A 20806-nucleotide genomic window follows, 5' to 3' on the forward strand; every position below is an offset into this window, starting at 1 on the left:
AGAGTTTTGAAAATGAGATGCCTGAACCAGCTAGTCAAGGCAGGGAATTAACAGGACCTTGTTCTTGCATAAGTAAGTAGCTACTAGAGTTTGCCAAGATTTGGATAAAAGTTGAAGGATAGAATGACAGAGGTACCAGAGACAAAACACGTAACTGGACACGTAAAAGGCATTTTACAAGTCTCTCCAGGCAAGGAAGTTTACTATAGGCACCTACTAAAGGAAATGTCTGACTACAATTCCACTGGGGAGCAATGTAACATAGTACAAAAACTTTACGAATCAAGAACAGGGCAAAGTCAAATAAGATGCCAGGAAACACTGAGCTAAGAGAAGATCATGCCCGTATCTAGTGACACAGTTCTCCAGAGAATTTTAATACTATAGTGTATGGAAGAAAGAAATTCAGAACTAATTGATTAAAATCGCTGGCAGATTACAACAAGTAAAAACAGCCAAATGAACACACACATAAAAAATGTGTAGGATTTCAAAAAGTTACTAATCATTTTGTCCAGAAGATACCTGGGGGCAGTGTTGCATTCTAAGTAGCGAAAACTTTTCTGCACAATTGGCTATTCCAGTATTCATTAAGAGCAAATCATCCATAGCTCTGATTTGTCAGCTGGTAGCTTTTATAATTTTTTTTAAAAAGTAGGGAAGGTAAAACTAACAACAAAGCTCCCATACTTTTAACTGTTGAGAGTAAAGAATATCATCAAGTGAGGTCCCACTGGCACCAGTTCTGGTTCTAGTTCTGTTCAATAGCTTCATTAGTGATTAAAGGCATAGAGAGCACAGGATTTCAGCACAGGATTAAGACAACTGGAGAAACTGAATTTCCATCCTATTTACTTCAGACAAGTGCAAAATACTCCACTTAGGAAGGAACAATCAGCTGTACACATACAAAATGGGAACTGACAACCTAGGAAGGAGAACTGCAGAAAGGAATCTGAGGATCCCAGCGAATCCCAAGCTCAATATGAGTCAATACCATAACACTGTTGCAAATTTAGTCCCCTTACTAAAGGTGCCTCTGCTTATTTTCTGGGAAGACCCTGTGTGCTGCAGTCTAGCCCCAGAGACTACAATTCCCATGAGCCCTGGGGGAAAAACATGTCCTTTTGTTTTGGAGATCTGGAGTCTCTTCATGTGTGTGGAGGAAGACTCAGCAGTCTGTGGACTTTTCCCTCTGTTTTTGGAGCAGAAAGGGAGCCAGGCTGCTGTGGAGGAGTTTGATCCCGTTCAGGAGCTGTTATGTTGCAGTTACAGATTGGGACAACGAGCCCTTGATACTGGGATCTAGCAGGCTGCTTCTGATTGCTCTAGAGGGGAGGCCCTTTGGCTATACTTGTGGCTAGAAGCTACACTGCATCCAGCACACAGAAGGAGACTGAGTAACTGGGCATCTTTGGGAAAATGCTGCCTGAGACAGACCTCAGAGATACAGACTAACTCTGGGTTCAAAGAGAGGCAGAGAGGCCAGTCCGGTGAACCAGAGCTGCTGCATAGCTGGGACCCACATATACACTACCTACAGAGAATCTCCATTACAGCTTCAGTTCTTCAAGCGCACACACGCAAGCAAGAGTCTGGGACTCTGAGTCCAGGAGTGTGCACACTCTGGAGTGGGATAAATATTGGCAGTGTAAGCAGAGGCAGTGCAAATGGCAGCTAGATAAGTTCCTTTTACTTCCGTGTACTTTGTTAATTGATGCTATTCACTAATAATTTGTTAAATCCTGTTTCTTTAAGTTAAGCAAAGGTTGTTCATTCTAATGCAATCTATTAGATGTCTAATATTTATGATTTGTAATTGTTGTTCTGGAGTTAGATCCAGTTTATTGCTGGAATAAGTTATTCCTGGAGGTTCTCAAGGCACACCAGTAAGTGTGTACAGGGCCAGCCAGGTGGAGACACCGCTATTGTACATTCTTTATGAGCAAAGGACTGCAGCAAGGGGGTGGATAGGTTTTCCCCAACCAAACATCACCACCACTGGGGTACTCAGGATCTCCTTTTATGTCAAGACCATCAGGTGCCCAGGCACACTTGTGAGTGTGACGTGCTCCCGAGTAACCCGGGGAGGAAAAAGAGGGTTACACAAATAAAGCAAACTTCATTCTGGGATATATTAGCAGGAGTGCTATAAGCAACACATGAGAAATAATTCATCCACTCTACTCTAGGGATATAAAAATCCCAGTTAACTAATTAAATAGCTGAGCTGGAGCAGCCTCCTTTCCCCCACCGAAGGCAGGGGCTGCTCCAGCATGTCTGCCAGCCAGCAGAGCCACTGCCGCTTCCAGGGCTGCTTCTGCATGGGGCTGCCACTGGCTCCCAGCCTGTGGGGTCCTGGTGGAGCTGAAGCAGTCCTCCATCTGCAGTTGAACTTAGGCATGATGCTGCTCCCTGGATACTGTTTACTGTTACCCAGTAAGCATTACCCATTAAGGGTGATGCTTACCAGGCAACTGTTAACCAGTAACCTGTTAATATCCCTACATTACTTTTCACTGATTATACCTCAACTGGAGTATGGTGTCCAGTTCTGGGTACCACTTGTTACAAAAGATGTGGACATACTGGATAAATTCCAGAAAAGAGGAACAAAAATGATTCAAGGTGTAGAAAACATGACCTATGAGGCAGATTGGAAAAAAAATGGGTTTCCTCTGGAGAAAAGAAGACTGAAAGGGGACATTACAGCTTTCAAGTACCTGAAAGATAGTTACAAGAAGGAGGGAGAAAAATTGTTCTCCTTAACCTCTGATGATAGGACAAGAAGAAATGGGCTTAAATTGCAGCAATTGTTTAATAATTGTTTAATAGGACATTAGGAAAAACTTCCTGTCAGCATGGTTAAGCACCGGAATAAATTGCCCAGGGAGGTTGTGGAATTTCCATTACTGGTGGTTTTTAAGAGCAGGTTAGACAAATAACACTTATTTGGTCTAGATAACACTTAGTCCACTTCCCTGCACTCAAGGCAAGACTAAAAGATCTCTTAAGGTCCCTTCCAATCTTACAATTCTATGATAAAATACTACATTTCCCTTAAATAAAATATTCTTCTTGGTTCCACAAAAATGGTACATCTGGAGTTTACAAGATATAGAAAGTAAGTTAGGCAGACAGGACTACCAAACACCACATTGTAATGGATAGTCTAATTACTCCTACAAAAGTCATATTTCTAAAAAAGTGTTTTATCAATGGAGTCAAGACTCTCTGTTCTCATTTAGACATGCAACTTTAAAACATTATATAATAGCAGCCCAATCACTAGAGTCAGTTACAAAAAGGTGTAGTTGAAAACGGCTTGAAATACAGCAATTAGCCTCTAATTCCTGTATTTTTTAAATACTGTAGACAAGTTGGCCTATTGAACTAGATTTTAGTAAGAAGTAAATGATTGAAATGCCATGCAACTTTGATGATACAGAGATAATCTCAAATAGTATCAAGACAAGTAATACAACAATGTTTTACTGAATTTTTTTAGAAGTTAGAAGGCCTCTAGACCAGGGATGTAACGGATTTACTGGTAACCCAGGAAGCATGCACCTTACTGGTATGCTTACCAGGGTAACGGTTAGTCAACGCCCAGACGGGCCAGAGCAGCTGCAGCCCATGGCGCAGTACAGCATACCCTGCCTGGTTGGGCCCACCGCGACCCCCCGCCCTCGGGATCAGTTAACCAGTTAACTTTGTAAATGGGATTTTACATGCCTGTTCTAGACCAGTGATATTGTCAAGCAAATCTCCTTGACTTCACATAAACCATTTAGAAAATACTTACATGGATTAAACTCTAGTTTTCTTCAAAAAGCAGCTATCAGTCAATGTCAAGATGGGCACTGACCAGGAGACCGTGTCAGAGGAATACATACACATCTTTTTGGATGAGGAGGAAGGACAGGAGGGTAACAACTGTGATGCAGACTACCACTTACAACACCAAAGGAAATTCAGAATGAAGGCTAAAACACCATCCTGAATTCATTCCACTATGCCTAAGCTATATATTGTTCTTGGTTCACAGACACAGCTGACATTAATAGGACTTCTGCAGGTGGTTAAGGGTTATCCTTTGACACCAAATACATCAAAGCACAAGAAAGCCCTAATGGAGGGAAAAGAAAGTCGTACTGAAAATGTATCATTAAAATACAACTCACTAGAAACGCATGAAACTATGTATGCACTTATAAACTCTCACCATCCATTACGTAAATCATCATCAAGATAGCTACTTGCAGAGTGCTTTAGCCATTTCTAAGTTGGCAGGTGGCAGAATGAATGCTCTGAAACAGAATTCTAACTGAAGAGACTGCAAGAGCATTATGGGATTGCACTGGGAAGATTACCTGCTCTGAAGCATCTACAATATCAGTTCTTTCAGTGCAGTCTAGCACTACAGTGCTGTAAAATGACCAGCCACATGATACACTTCTGGTGAGTCTTGTCCTGGGCAAATGCTCACCATAATTGCTCAGGACAAGACTCACCGTAATTGTATCATTAAAATACAATTTTTATGTATTAAATTTGTAGCCAACTGCAACAACTTCTGCATGTAAGCACCAAGAGAGTTTCAAGTCTGCCAGGTACCTGGAACAGAGCTGGCGATACCAATTTTTTAACATGGCATATGTGTTTATATTTAATCCTACTCCTCCACCACAACTCAAAGTATCAAGAGTTAACAGGTTATCTATTCTGTTCTTGTTCTGTGCATGTGCAATAAATATTTAGAAATATCCAAAATCTTCTAGGTTGAAAAAGCAAAAGGACAACAGATGCTACAAATAAAAAATTAAATTACTTTGGAAAATATCATGGAAAAAATAAGCAACCCTAGAAGTAGGTTGAGAAGCCAACCAATAAGTCATTCTAATAGGATGATGCTGGAAACTGTGATTAAATCAAAAGCTTAGCTCCAGCAAACTGGATCTGTTTTCGCATCTCTGGCTACAGATCCTCACACAGTTGGCGTTACATATTATGTCATTTTCCAGAACAATGGCCACCGCTATCTGAATAAGGTTCAGAACATAGAAATTCCAGGCATCTCACAGAAGTTATTTCAGATAGCTATGCTGCAAAACAAAACGCAACACACACACACACACACACACACACACAATGGTATAAATTTTCTTAGTGTCAACTACAGTTCTGGCAAACAAACAATGCAAGTGAACATTCTCTCAACATTTTGAAAGCTCAGAATAATATATTTTATGTTCATTCATACTACTGTTAGCAGCCTGAGAGATGCCAGTCAGATACCCAGTAAAAAGATGAGCATGAAGTCAACATTATCAAACTATTTTTAGGAATGCCAAGTGCTCAGCTGGGTAAGACTGCACAACTGAATCAGCACTATAAGGCTGTGTCTAGACTGGCAAGTTTTTCCGCAAAAATCACATAGTTTTGCGGAAAAACTTGCCAGCTGTCTACACTGTCAGTTTGAATTTCAACAAGAACACTGATGATCTCATGTAAGAGCGTCAGTGTTCTTGTGGATATACTGTGATGCTCCCGTTCGGGCAAAAGCCCTCTTGAGCAAATCATTTGTGCAAGAGGGCCAGTGTCAACAGCACAGTACTGTTTTCCACAAAAAAGCCCAGATCGCGAAAATGGCGATCGGGGTTTTTTTGCGGAAAACAGCGTCTAGATTGGCCACAGATGCTTTTCCGCAAAAACAGCTTTTGCGGAAAAGCGTCCTGCCAATCTAGATGCGATTTTCCGAAAATGCTTTTAACGGAAAACTTTTCCGTTAAAAGCATTTTCGGAAAATCATGCCAGTGTAGACGTAGCCAGCATGTCTGAGATGAGCCAAAAACAGCAGTACAACAGAATCAGTCCTACCCAAATGTTTAAGTCAAAAGAAACCCAAAAGATTTGTTTATAACCTGAAATCCACATATCTCTCCCTCTCTCTCTCTCACACACACACACACACACACACACACACACACACACACACACACACAGTAAACTCAGAGGTTGGGTAGCAGAAGTTGCTCTCTTTCTGGAATACTATTCAAAGTCTGCTGGCTTGACTCAGATTTCTGTATTTTGGGGCTGAGACTGGCTCAGCTGCATATTCCTTTCCTCTCATAGTGATTGTCTGTGTTTCATTCCTCTTATCTAATCAGCACTATTCTCTGCTGGTCTGTTTCCCATTCCACTTCCCATTATATAGTACTCTCGTTCCATCCTGTACATGGTGTGAATACAGGAGTGGGGGGGGGAGAGAACCCCAAAGATGTGGTGGAAAAAAAGTGGACTGGAAGGAATCAACATTCAAGGCAATTAAGTGAAATCGAGCAGAACATAACTCATGAGAAAGGAGTTAAAACAGGAGAAACTGGCAGAGTGGGAACCAGTACATATGGCACTGAAAGGAGGCAAGTACAGACAGTTAACACAATAAAGTATCACAGTGCAGGCTATTACAAAGACAATGTGAAAAAAGATTGTGAATAAGTCACTGCTAATTTCTCCCATTTAGAAACGTAGGACAACGATTCTCAAAAGTTCTCTCAAATATCTGAAGTGTGGATGCAAGTAGTCAATGAAACACCAGGGGCTTTTGCAGTTACACACCTCGAGTGCATGCACTAGAGGTATGCAATTGCACATGCAGTTTTGAAAAAAAGACAGGTATAAACAAGGGACTCCACAAACACAAAGCTTGATTTTTAAAGACAAAGATACATGTAAAGAAGCCTGCATATGTTCCACACAGGAAATGGCACATGGTCTCAATGTTCCATGTATGATACAGTAATAATACACATGCAACCAAAATATGGACATAATAACTTTGTTCTACATATCACTGACTAAAGCAATATGCAGAGCTTTGAAGTTTTAAAACATGATTTCTACAACTATGATGTAGTGTGTGTCTACCATGTGTAATGCTGGTGTTGGTGGATCCCCAAGTTGCCTTTAAATGATTACATCGTGCAGTATTCAGGAGCACTTTTTGTGATCTGCACCTGGCTAGGAGACTAAGATAATATCTTTCACATACGGACTTTTCTTCTGTGATCTGTGCAGAAACTGCAGGTAGATAAGCCCTAAAGCAGGGATGGGGAACCTTGTTTGGTCAGGGGCCGCTGACCCACAGAAAAATCAGTTTGGGGGGGCCACACACAAGTGAAAAGAAAAAAACAAAACAAAAAAGCTCCTCACTGATGTGGCCCTCAACTGAGAAAGAGAAAGACACTCCCCACACTCCTCTCCCATGCCAGAGCCTAGGGGGGCTCAATTTAGTAGATTTTGTGTGCTCCAGCCTTGGGGTGGGGCAGCAAGGATGCTGGAGCGCCAGCCCGGGCTTCACAATGCTCGGGGGGCCCTGAGCCTCGGCGGCCAGATCCAGGCAAGCTGGGGGCCACATCCGGCTCCCAGGCTTGAGGTTCCTCATCCCTTCCCCCAAATATAGGCTGCACTTTGCTTTTTCCACCTAATATTTGTATTTATGAGTGTCTATACTTTTAAACCATTTAGCTTATGCTATATCCTCTCTCTCATTTCTGTCTCGGTGAGGAAGTCATCCATTCCTAGAGTCCAGATCATCCAGACTGCCCTGGAGCCAGGAAAACACTGTTTTGATGACACAAGTATTTTTATTGCTATTATAATCCTTTACTGAATTCTGCAATATCAACTGATTTTGTTTGTGACTATATGTTCATTGCATCTAAAATGCAGTTTTAACTAAAGTGAAACACAGAATAAGCAAATACAGGCCAGAGAGACAAACAAGCTGATAGGCATCTTTGAAACAGAGTCCTCCAAGCCAACTAATTATTTAAATATTAATCTGATATCTACATATTATTTATGAGTTCTCAGACTACAATAGCTTTCCAAGTTGTAACACAAAGGCTTTGTTTACACTACAAAGTTTGATCAACTTGCATTAAGTCAGCATACAACCAACAACTTATGTATACCATGCAGGCTCATGCATCTTCGCTATTCACAGCAGCACTGCCTGTCTTCAACATAAACATTTTTGCATCTATGGAAAATGCAATACACCATCGGTAGGCATCCCAGCATGCCCCACTGTAATCCTGCACAGTGTTTTATGGAACATTTCGGCACTGCTTTGTGAATACCAGCATGTAGCCCAGGGATTTCTGGGACTAGAAGGTTAAGTTTACACAGTGCCACTTTCTCCTTCCCATAATGCTTATTCCATCCCATATAAACTTCACATTTTTTAAATCTCCACAGTCCCTTGCATTTCTTTTCCATCTGTGCCATGTTTTGTAGAAGCAGGGACCTTGCAGTACTCAGCGATGATGTTAAGAATTGCACTAACATAAAACACACCATTATGAAGAAAGCAGGAAGCTACCCCTTCCTGCTTCTCCACATGGGAACTAACAATACGGCCAAGAATGACCTGGAGTAGGTTACTGCGGATTATGTAGCGCTGGGAAGAAAGATCCAAGAATTCGGAGCACAAGTGGTGTTCTCTCCCTTCAACAGGGATGATGGACAAGGACTGAGCAGGGATCGTCAAATTGAGGAAGTAAAAGTGTGGTTGCACAGGTGGTGTCGCAGAGAGGGCTTCGGTTTCTTCAATCATGGGACTCTGTTCCGGGCACAAGGATTGTTAGGAAGAGATGGGATCCACCTAACCAAGAGAGGAAGGAACATCTTCACGGGCAGGCTTGCAAACCTAGTGAAGAGGGCTTTAAATTAGGTTCATTGGGGGACGGTGACCAAAATCCTGAGGAAAGTGGGAAAGTTGAATACCGGGAAAAATGCAAAGAGGAACGAGCAAGAAAGGAGGACCCCTGATTTGAATGGAGAAGATAAGAGGACCAACTGGTTATCTGAGATGTTTGTACACTAATGTGAGAAGCCTGGGCAACAAACAGGGAGAACTAGAGGCTCTGGCCCAGTCCAAGAAATATGATTTAATTGGGATAACAGAGACTTGGTGGGATGACTCGCATGACTGGAGCACTGTCATGGGAGGGTATAGACTGTTCAGGAAGAACAGGCAGGGGAGAAGAGGAGGAGGAATTGCGCTATACGTAAGAGAGCACTATGATTGCTCTGAACTCCAATATATAGAGGGAGAAAAACCTGTTGAGAGTCTATGGGTTAAGTTCAGAGGTGCAAACAACAGCAGTGATGTTGTGTTTGGTGTCTACTACAGGCCACCGAATCAGGTGGATGAGGTAGATGAGGCTTTCTTTGGACAACTGAGAGAAGCTTCCAGATTGCAGGCCCTGGTTCTCGTGGAGGACTTTAATCACCCTGACATCTGTTGGGAAACCAATACGGCAGTACACAGGCAATCCAGGAAGTTTTTGGAGAATGTGGGGGATAACTTTTTGACACAAGTGCTGAAGGATCCGACCAGGGGCCGTGCGCAGCTTGACCTTCTGTTCACAAACAGGGAGGAACTAATAGGGGAAGCAGAGGTGGGTGACAACCTGGGAAGCAGTGATCATGAGATGGTAGATTTCAGGATCCTGACCGAAGGATGAAAAGAGAGTAGTAAAATACACACCTTGGACTTCAAAAAGCAGATTTTGACTTGCTCAGACACCTGATGGGCAGAATCCGCTGGGATGCTAACATGAAGGGGAAAGGAGTCCAGGACAGCTGGCAGTTATTTTAAAGAAGCCTTATTGAAGGCACAGAAGGAAACCATCCCAACACGTAGCAAGAGAGGCAAACATGGTAGGAGACCGGACTGGCTTACAGGGGAAATCCTTGGTGAACTTAAGCACAAAAAGGAAGCTTACAAAAAGTAGAATCTTGGACACATGACCAGGGAGAGGTTTAAATGTATAGCTTGAGAATGCCGGGGGTTATCAGGAAAGCGAAAGCACAATTGGAACTGCGACTGGCAAAGGATGTGAAGGATAACAAGAAAGGTTTCTACAGGCATGTTAACAAGAAGAAGGTGATCAGAGAGGGTGTGGGGCCCCTACTGGATGAAGGAGGTAACCTAGTGACAGATGATATGGGGAAAGCTGAAGTACTCAATGCTTTCTTTGCCTCTGTATTCACGGACAAGGTTGGCTCCCGGACGCAAGATGGGATGAAGTGACAAGATGGGATGAAGATGGACAGCCCTTAGTGGGTAAAGAACAGATCAGGAACTATTTAGAAAAGCTGAACGGACACAAATCCATGGGTCCGGACTTAATGCATCCGAGGGTACTGAGGGAGCTGGCAAATGTCATTGAGGAGCCTTTGGCTATTATCTTTGAAAAATCATGGCGATCGGGAGAGATCCCGGATGACTGGAAAAAGGCAAATGTAGTGCCCATATTCAAAAAGGGGAAAAAGGAGATCCAGGGAACTATAGGTCGGTCAGTCTTACCTCAGTTCCTGGAAAAATCATGGAAGGGATCCTTAAGGACTCTATTTTGAGGCACTTGGAAGAGAGGAAAATGATTAGGAATAGGAATGGATTCACAAAGGGCAAGTCGTGCCTGACCAATCTGATTAGCTTCTATGACGAGGTAACTGGCTCAGTGGATGTAGGAAAGTCAGTGGATGTGCTATACCTTGACTTTAGCAAGGCTTTTGATATGGTCTCCACAATATTCTTGCCAGCAAGTTAAGGGAATGTGGATTGGATAAATGGACAGTAAGATGAATAGAAATCTGTCTAGAAGGCCGGGCCCAGCGGGTAGTGATCAACGGCTCGATGTCAGGATGGCAGTCGGTTTCTAGCGGAGTGCCCCAAGGTTCAGTTCTAGGACCAGTTTTGTTCAATATCGTTATTAATGACCTGGATGAGGGGATAGATTGCACCCTCAGCAGATGACACTAAGCTAGGGGGGAGAGGTAAATACGCTCGAGGGCAGAGATAGGGTCCAGAGTGACTTAGACAAATTGGAGGATGGGGCCACAAGAAATATGATGAGGTTCAACAAGGACAAGTGCAGAGTCCTGCCCTTGGGACGGAAGAATCCCAAGCATTGTTACAGGCTGGGGACCAACCAGCTAAGTAGTGATTCTGCAGAAAAGGACCTGGGGGTTACAGTGGATGAGAAGCCGGATATGAGTCAACAGTGTGCCCTTGTAGCCAAGAAGGCTAATGGCATATTAGGGTGCATTAAGAGGAGCATTGCCAGCAGATCCAGAGATGTCATTATTCCCCTTTATTCAGCTCTGGTGAGGCCACATCTGGAGTATTGTGTCCAGTTCTAGACCCCCCTACTACAAAAAGGATGTGGACGCATTGGAGAGGGTCCAGCGGAGGGCAACCAAAATGATTAGGGGGCTGGAGCACATGACCTATGAGGAGAGGCTGACGGAGTTGGGTCTGTTTAGTCTGCAGAAGCAAAGAGTGAGGGGGGATTTGATAACAGCCTTCAACTAACTTCCTGAAGGGAGCTTCCAAAGAGGCTGGAGAAAGGCTGTTCTCAGTAGTGACAGATGGCAGAACAAGGAGCAATGGTCTCAAGTTGGGGTGGGAGAGGTCCAGGTTGGATATTAGGAAAAACTATTTCACTAGGAGGGTGGTGAAACACTGGAATGGGATACCTAAGGAAGTAGTGGAGTCTCCATCCGTAGCGGTGTTTAAGTCTTGGCCTGACAAAGCCCTGGCCAGGTTGATGTAGTTGGGATTGGTCCTGCCTAGAGCAGGGGGCTGGACTTGATGACCTTCTGAGGTCTTTTCCAGCTCTAGGATTCTATGGAACTTCAACAAGTACTACTACAGCTTGTGATAGGCTATGGAAGAGGTGTTTGATGGCTATTGATGCTGATAGACCCAGATAAAAATGTTAGACTGCTGATGGGTTCCCAGAGCACCACACACGATGGATTAGCTTTTCTAGATCCAAGAAACAAGCACTGATTGGTGGGATCACATTATACGAATGTTTAGGATGACAAGCAGTGGCTGCAGAACTTTCAGATTAGAAACACCACATTTATGGATCTATATTCCAAGCTTGCCCTAAACCTCCAGCACAGGAATGCCAGAAGAGCAGCGAAGAACAGCAGAAAAGCAAGTGTGGCAGAGAAGCAAGTGCAGCATACCAAAGACAGCAGGCTACTGGAGTTTGGTAGAGACCAGGTACAGCGGGAGCTGGGTGAGTGGGTTCCTGTTCCCTGACAGAGACTGCTGCTCAGTAACCAAGACCTGAGACTCATTAAGAGCTGGCCTGCAGTAGCAGGCTAATCGGACACCTGCAGCCAGTGAAGGCCTGCTTGTCCACTATAAAAAGGCTTCCGCTCAGCTAAGGGAGGGTGTACAAGAAGAGTGATGGATGGAGAGGAGGAAGTGCAGAGTGGAGAAGCATGGAAAATACCGTGGGAGTGGCTGAGGAAATGGCCCAGGGAGAGGCTATTATTCTGTGGGGATAAGGACAAGAGCCCCACTAGTGGCCAGTACCTAGGACCCTGCGCAGGAGCCCTGATTAGGTGGGCAGGACTGGGTTCCACCCAACTTTCCCCATGTCCGGTGGGCTGCCACCAAGGAAAAAGGGGAGCCTACAACCACAGAAGGGTTTTCCCTCAAGCTAGTATCTTGCCTGTGATGAGAATGGTTTGTGAAGCAGGGACCTTACCTCTGGGAGAAACAGGAGGCAGTTGGAGGGTCACCACACACTTCTGAGGCATACTAAAAACCAGCAAGGGAGCACGGGACCAAAGCACCGCCACACAAGCAACAATTGCATTCTGAAAACTGCATAAACTTTCTAAAAATAGCCCTGAATTGGGTGAAGAGGTCTTGTATCTTTGCTCATGTAAAAATATTTATACTTGAGTCACTATGCTCCCTAAGGCAGGGGTGGCCAACCTAAACCCGAGGAGCCAGAATTTACCAATGCACATTGCCAAAGAGCAACAGTTCTAGGTCACCAGCCCTGATCATCTCCCCACCACCACTCTCAGCACATCCTGCCCAATGGCAGCCCCCGCAATCACTGCCTCCTCCTCCTTTTCCTCCTGCCCACTGTGATCAGCTCTCTCTCAGTGGGAGACACTGGATGTGGGAAGAATGGATGTGACAGGCTCAGTGGAGAGGGTAGGAAGTGGCAGGTTCCTAGGGGGGAAGAACGGAGGAGGACAGCGCCTAGGGCAGAGCTGGGGGTTGAATAGTGAGCACCCTCCGGCTCAGTGGAGAGTTGGCACCTGTAGCTCCAGCCCTGGATTGGGTATCTGTGTAAGGAGCCACATATTAACTCCTGAAGAGCCACATGGTTCACATACTAACTTCTGAAGAGCGAATAACGGGCTGGTTATTTCAAAATCTGTACTCCTGCTTTCCTCGGGTAATAAGCGTAGTTCAAAATAGTTATTTTGGGAGTTATTCGGATTTAGTAATTTCAAAATAAATTCCTAGTGTTGACATGCCCTTAGAGAGGCAGGTGGGTCAAAAGGTAAAACAACATAGTGATAGTGTTGCCAGTTCCATGTGAAGCGGAGATAGATCTTATGGAAAATTCATATAATCATGTGTAGACAGGTACTCTTCAGATCTGTTGATAGAGAAATTAAAGTGTTTCTTTGGGAAATTGTTGCTTTGGTGGTACTTCTGTCCTCCATGCTGAACTGTGGCTTCTGGAGGAATATGTTCAAAAACATCTGGTTCTGTGTTCCTCTTTCTAACACTTGGGCAACAAGAGGAGGATGGAGTAATTTGAAGCAGATATACTGGAGTCTTCAAACCTCTGTGTTTCAACTAGTTGAAGGAAGAAGGGGATGTCAATAAGCTTGACACTAATGTAAACCTGAGTGGATACATCTCTACCTAAGATTTATTTGTTAAACATATGATTGATCGCACACATCAGGATTTCCTGCCACTTCCCCATATTTGGAGAACCACATTATATAGCATCAACCTAAATCAGGCATGTCCAAAGTCCGGCCCACGGGCCAATTGCGGCCCGTGTTCCGGTTTAATACGGCCCCACAGATAATTTGGCAATATCTATCTTCTATGGCCCCCAACGAATCCATATCTATTGAGATGAATACATTATAAAATCTCAGTTAATGTCAGTTGGTCTAAATCAGTTATAAATATATTTGGACACAACATGTATACTTGGTGTTATGTTCCTGTTCATATTTTTTGAACTTAAAAGTTGACAGACAACCTTTATTACCAATAATATGTAATGTACTTTACAATGTTCCTGACATATATTTCAGCTTCCTGGATTTTTTTTTCCATCTGGCCTTCAGATATGAAAGCCAGAGTGATTTAACACCTGTTTAGATTTGTCATCCATGTGACGAAATGAAAAGTATGCCGTTTGCAATAAACTTTGCATAAAATAGTTAATTTGCATTTAATTTTAATGGTTCAAAGAATGTCAGGCAAAATGGTCGGCCCTCACGCTTGTTCACTTCATCACATCTGGCCCTCTTTGAAAAAAGTTTGGGCACCCCTGACCTAAATGATTTAAGGATGGAGAGGGCAAAGTTCCCTCAGCCACGCAGCTACAGGCAGCCCCCGGGTTACATGGATCCGACTTACATCGGATCCCTGCTTACAAACGGGGTGAGGCAACCCCGCACTAGCTGCTTCCCCCCAGCAGATCAGGGAGACGCGAAGCTAGCGCCTCCCCCAGCAGACTAGGGAGACTCGGAGCGGCTTTTCTCAGCAGACACCTCAGCTTGAGAATAAAGGACTGAGGGAAGTGAGGTGTGGGAGAATAAAACTGAGCTCTGGAGAAATGTTTGGCTAGAGTTTCCCCTACAATATGTACCAGTTCCAATTTACATACAAATTCAACTGAAGAACAAACCTACAGTCCCTATCTTGTACGTAACCCGGGGACTGCCTGTACTCAGCCGCACAGCTAATGTTCTGATCCCCGCACAGATGTTCAAAGCTTCCCGCGCAGGCAGAGAGATCAGCTGCTGGGTGAGGACTGGGCCTTCATAAACAGCAGCTAAATGCTTGAAAGGGAAGACAATCAGCAGAGATAAGCAGGGAATGAATGGCTGGGAGGAGGAAGGGAGTAATTAAATAGCTTGGGGGAAGTTCCGGGAGGGAGGGAGGGGAAAGGGAGAAACCCAGCAGTTTTCAATCCTTCTGGGCTCGGAAGGGGGAGGTATATATGGTGTGTGTTTTGTTTGTATTAGTGGTGTACATCGACACACTACCTCAATATTAGTGGCAACCCTGTAGTACCTCCTCCATCCCTGATGCCACTTGGTATATTCAGTCATCTAGTAGGAGTAGGTTATCCCTCCTGCAATTCTTAGCTGGATCAAGAGGGTCTTGTAACAGGATCTGTATTTCCTTTTGAGCTACAAAGGCCTTCCTAGTTTTTATTTTAAAAGTTTCCATGGCTTCTTTCCATAGTCATTGAAAAGTCTCCCTCCTCAAGTGGTAACCAGCCTCTTCTTTGCCTGGGGATTGATTTTCCACAGCCTCAGGCAGGGCTGATGCTGTGACACAGTTAGAACTCATTGCTCTTACTATAAATCCCGTCCCCCAAACAACCTCCAACAACAGCTACTTAAGGAAATCTCTCTCAAAGAAAGCGCTCAGACCAGAGATCTTCTGATCTAGAATGGCAGCAAGAACACTAGGGAGAATGCATGCATGGCTTTTGTCAGTATGTGGAAGAAGCAAATGCATGGATTGCCAGAGAGGCTTTACTTGTTTATAGTAGTTTTAAATGCACACTTTCTGTTTCTTCTACCAGGCTTGAGGGTTGTATTACTTTTTGGAAGTATAAATCAAGACATTTACACTTATAGGTGGACTTGCTTTCCCACCCTCTCCTTTCCCGCTGCCTCTCATGCTTCCCCTTTCACGAACTCATCTGGAAGAGCACAAAGCCTGCATATTGATTTCAAAATACACCTTCTCAAGAGAAGAATGATGATAGAAATGTAGCCGTGTTAGTCTGGTGTAGCTGAAACAAAATACAGGACTATGTAGCACTTTAAAGACTAACAAGATGGTTTATTAGATGATGAGCTTTCGTGAGCCAGACCCACTTCCTCAGATCAAATAGTGGAAGAAACACTATTTGATCTGAGGAAGTGGGTCTGGCCCACGAAAGCTCATCATCTAATAAACCATCTTGTTAGTCTTTAAAGTGCTACATAGTCCTGTATTTTGTTTCAAAAGAAGAACTAATTCGGAGCTTTTTCGTCTATAAGCTCTGGGTCCACGTCCAAAAAACTTGCCCTTGCTCTTAGGAAGATAAATCTGAGGAGCCCACATAGTTTCTGGACTCTTCCTTGTCAGTTTTACAGCCTTTGCACTGGAAAAGTTTACATTATGGTGAACTGGAGAAGAGCAGGAAGAGAGTCCTGCATCTCTTGTTCTTTATTTCACTAGAACAGTGTTTCCCAAATGGTGTTCCGCGGAACCCCGGGGTTTCATGAAGTGAAAATAAGGGTTCCGCAAGAAAATTCCATTACAGTAACATTTATGATTTTAAAAAATAATTAATATTTAAGCATTTATGAATTTTATTGAAAACAATTTTCATTTTTGTTTGCCACGATATGTGTCCCTGTGGAATGCCAGCTTAGCCAGAGAGTGGAGACAATGATGTCACTACTCAGCGCTGCATACGCAATCAGTCAGTGGTGCGATTACCTGTTAAATACCACCATAAATCCCCGTACTCACTCTCAGGGAGTGTGGATCACGTGGGTGACTGAATACGATTATACTAGCGCCGTGTCGGACAAAGTCGAAGCTTCAGCTGTCAAACCAGTTGCCTGTATAGGAGTGTGCAGGCGGTGCTCTCACAAATACTTTATTTCAGGATAGTCATGTGATGTCTTGTATTTAAAAATTTAACTGTGACAAATATAAATTGACTATGATAGATGACTCTACATCTCTTTATTTATTATTATCCTTACTTATTGGTGGCCTACGTTTTCAGCACCCTATACCAGACTGTTATTAGGGGTTCCGCAAAACTCTTTTGAGTTTAAAAGGGTTCCATGGCCAAATAAAATTGGGAAACACTGCACTAGAAAAAACTTAGTAAGTGGAGTTCCATTAGCCCAGCAGATGTGACATAATTGACAGGGTCCCCATGCTAAATTCAGAGTTAAAAATAGATTACCCTGCTTGCTTTAAATAAACACAAACAATGTCTGGGAAACCCACAACTGCACTCCATGAATGGAAGACACTCGAGGGGTTAGGGAATACGCCTCGGACAAGGAAGACAAGGGTTTAATTCCCTCTTGCACTGAAATTCCTATGATACCTTTGGCAAATTATTTAGACGCTGCCCTTATGTGATGTCTAGATGCTGGAAAGGAAGACAATGTTGAATGCTTACTATTATCTATAAACATAATACTTTACCTTGTACAATCTCTTCTGGCTGATAGAAGGAAGCTCTTTCCTTTCCCTCTACCAAACCCAAGAGAGTTAGGAGGTTTTTTTGAGGGGAAGGTGAGCAATGCAGCTCTAAATCCTGTCTTTATTAATAAACTTTTTCCAAACTGAAACCAGAAATTAACATGATTCATGTAAGTTTCAGGTGTTCTGAGTAACAACAGCAAAACTGAGTAGGGGCTTATTAATTCCATTCTATTGCTTCTTGGAAAAAGGGCATTGTACTGATCTATGGATTAACGAAGACAGCATTGCACTGGTTCATAGTCAGAAGCAATTCTTTACCAACCATAAAGAACATAAAAAAATTCCTTAAAGAAAGTTTAAACTGTCCATAACTACTGCAGGTCCATTCAATTGCCAAGGCAAGCTCCTCAGTCACCAAGAATAAGAAAACTTTTCAGCCCAAGGGGATATCACACAGACACTAAATTTTTAACATTACTGAAAAAGTTAGACAGCAGCATGGGTTGGATTATATAGCAAAAATCTAACAAGTGATATGCAAACATCCTGGTAATCCAAAATGACAGGAAAGAAAATATACAAAATGCCTACGATAATTTGATATGGTTTTAGATAAAATACTTATTTAAAATGTTAGACAGTGGTTCCTTAAGAGTTTATTAAATTCTACATATCAAATAAATCTCATTGAACTTTTACTTAATTAAATTCTACATGCCAAGTCATCATCTAAATGCCAGTTTTACTAAACAAAACTATTACAACTTTAATTTGATGAAACACTACACACAGGATCTTTTCACCTGCCAAAATAAATTTTATAAGCACATGTCAATGAAACCATAAACAATTCACATCAAATCACTGAACAGAGTTTTGGAAACTCTCTGGAAATATCCCTCCCATTCTCTTTTTTAAGTAATGGTATAGAATACTCCAAAATTCCTCAATACTTACGAGGAAGAAAGACAACACAAAGTTAGCCTTTCCTTTGTCTAACCAAGATCACAGTTTTAACATGAATCACCACCAAACAAAATTCTTTAAAAAGGCATAACGGAGCTTACTCTGTACCCCTAAACACTGAGTCAGATACAATAACATTTAACTGCTTCTGTAAACTGGTTAGGAATACTCACTTCTAATAAACTCTTACTTTTAGAAATTGTGTATTTTTACAGTGTTCTTAATCAAATAGGACCCTATACATTATAGAGATTTAAAATAAAGCAAGAACCATACACACAGTTCACACTATCCATCACTGAAATACAGCAACCCATGGTGGAACGAATACCACAAGAGAGCATACCGTTACAACATCTGAGAACAGGAGCAAAACAAGAATTAAAATTCACTCTCCAAACTGAATTGGTTAAAGTAGGAAAAACAAAACTTGTCAGATCAGAATCTAGACAGAGAGATCTTGAATAATCACACAAAAAATCAGAAACTTGATATGACGACTCACCCAAAAACTCTTCAAATTGCACTCTAGCACCATCTGTTCATTCTGGACTCAAGGAAAGACAGTAGCTATCACCTTCTACAGGTCAGTTTTACCTTCAAAAGCTACCAGCAGCCTTCACTTCCCCTCACACAAACAGCAGCTCTTTTCGGATCATTATTCACGCACCCCACCCCAGCTCCTGGGGGCAGAAGCACCTCCCAGGGACCTGAGCAGTATCTCTAGGAAAGCCCCCAGGTTCAGAAAATGCCACCATGAGTCACTTCAGGCACTGGTGCTTGAAGTAGGGGTGCTGCAGCACCCTCTGGCTTGAAGTGTTTCCACTATAGGCAGGGCTTGCAGTTTGGTTCAATAGCTCTAAAAAAAAAACCCACTACACCAGTTGTTCCGTGGCTGCAGGAAATTTCCTCCCAGGTAAGGGAGTGGGAAGAAGAGGAAGAAGAAACTCTCCAAGGGAACGGGACACCCTCTGCAGCTTGCCGGGGCCATTCAAGGGGCCCGAACACACTGTGCGCCCAGACCCATTCCCCACACCTCCCTGCCAGGCTCACCTCCAGGCGCAGCGTGGCGCCGCAGCCGCGCAGGAACTCGCGGATGTTGCTCAGACACTCGCTCTCGGTCCGGGGCTCCGGATAAACCTGCAAGAGAAGAGGCGCCGGGTGAGGGGGCTGCGCTGCGCGGGGGGCCCGGGCTGCCCCTGCCCCTACTCACCCCGCGGCTCCCTCCACAGGCTGCGCTGGGGCCGTGCAGGGGCTTTGACCCGGGAAGTAAACACGGAGCCAGGAAATCACGTGCGGGCCGGGGAGGAGCCGGGGAAAGTGCCGGGCCTGCCCCCATCGGTGCGCGGCACCGGCTGCTGCCCCCGGGGCGCGAACACCCCGCCCGGAGCAAGGCGCGGGCCGCCGGGGCACTGCAGCGCGCCCGGCCGGCGCGGGTCATGCGCGCGGGGGGTGACAGCGCCCGGGTGCGGTGGCCAGGATGAGTGAGGAGCCGGGGCAAGTGCGCTGCACTCCGCGTGCAGCACCGTAAGGGGCCGAGCCAGCCAAAGCCCAGCCCCGCTGTCGGGGGAGGGAGAGCTCCTGCCTCCCACGCGTGCATCCAGGAGCACACTTTTCTGCCCTTGTAAAAAGCACTGCCTTTCCCTGAGCCCCGTGGGAAGAAGTCCAGGCTCAGGCAAGAGACTCGGTGCAGCGCAACTTCCTGTGATAGGGCATCTTTCAAACACACTGAATCATGAAATGCAGCCAGGCTGCTCGGCGCTTCACCCAGCATTATCACTTACTTGCATTACAGTTAGGGTTGCCAGATGGTTTCAACAAAGAATACCAGACACACTTGACCTTACATCACACTCTACATTACATCTGATTTAGAAAATACCGGACGTTTATATTTCCTCGTTTATATTTTCTCAATTTGTTTCCAGAACAGAAAGCTCAAATACTGGACTGTTCAGTTCAAAACCAGACATCTGGCAACCCTAATTACAGTTGTGCCCAGGCAGCACCCAGATGGGAGGCCCTGTACTAACAACATACAGTGTAAGAGAGAGGACTTTCCCACCAAAGACAACAATCCTGCTGTCTGGAGATTTCAGACAGGCAAAGGCCCATTAAGTTTAATGTGAGTCCCCTCTGAAATCAAAGGAGTCTATACAAGTGTAGCAGTCTGGCCACTTGGATGAGATTATAGGACTGCTGCCTAAATTGAGATACAAGTGGGTATAACAAATGGAGCAATTGATGACAAGAGTAACAGTGATAGAAAGGTGTGCCCACAAAATAAATTTGCAAGACTGCTACCGTTTTCTATATCAGCAGATAAAAATCCAGTGCAATGGATGAGCCTTACCCTGGGAAAACCACCTTTGAGATAATGGTATCTCCCCTGCCAGGTAAGTATGCACAGGGCTTGGCGCCATACAAGAATTGTCCCCTGGATTATAAAAAAAATTAAGTAATCTATGCAGGTCATGCATGCTTATGGCACGATAGACACAAATACAATACTCTACA

At 43.9% G+C, this 20806-nt stretch overlaps 1 protein-coding gene across 4 annotated transcripts in view; it reads right to left on the reverse strand.

Annotated features, from left to right (window-relative positions):
• ARHGEF7 (Rho guanine nucleotide exchange factor 7) overlaps window positions 1-20806 on the reverse strand; it is a 195748-nt gene that overhangs the window by 158544 nt on the left and 16398 nt on the right. For 2 of the 4 annotated variants that reach the window (XM_075918736.1, XM_075918578.1), the window contains exon 2: window positions 19343-19429. In XM_075918736.1, coding sequence (XP_075774851.1) covers window positions 19343-19429 — 87 coding nt within the window. Of the gene's footprint in view, window positions 1-18794; window positions 18837-19342; window positions 19430-19502; window positions 19629-20806 lie in introns of those variants that run through there. The other 2 variants (XM_075918554.1, XM_075918640.1) reach the window with 2 other exon arrangements.

This window comes from Pelodiscus sinensis, chromosome 1, assembly GCF_049634645.1.
Source record: "Pelodiscus sinensis isolate JC-2024 chromosome 1, ASM4963464v1, whole genome shotgun sequence".
Taxonomy (NCBI): domain Eukaryota; kingdom Metazoa; phylum Chordata; order Testudines; family Trionychidae; genus Pelodiscus; species Pelodiscus sinensis.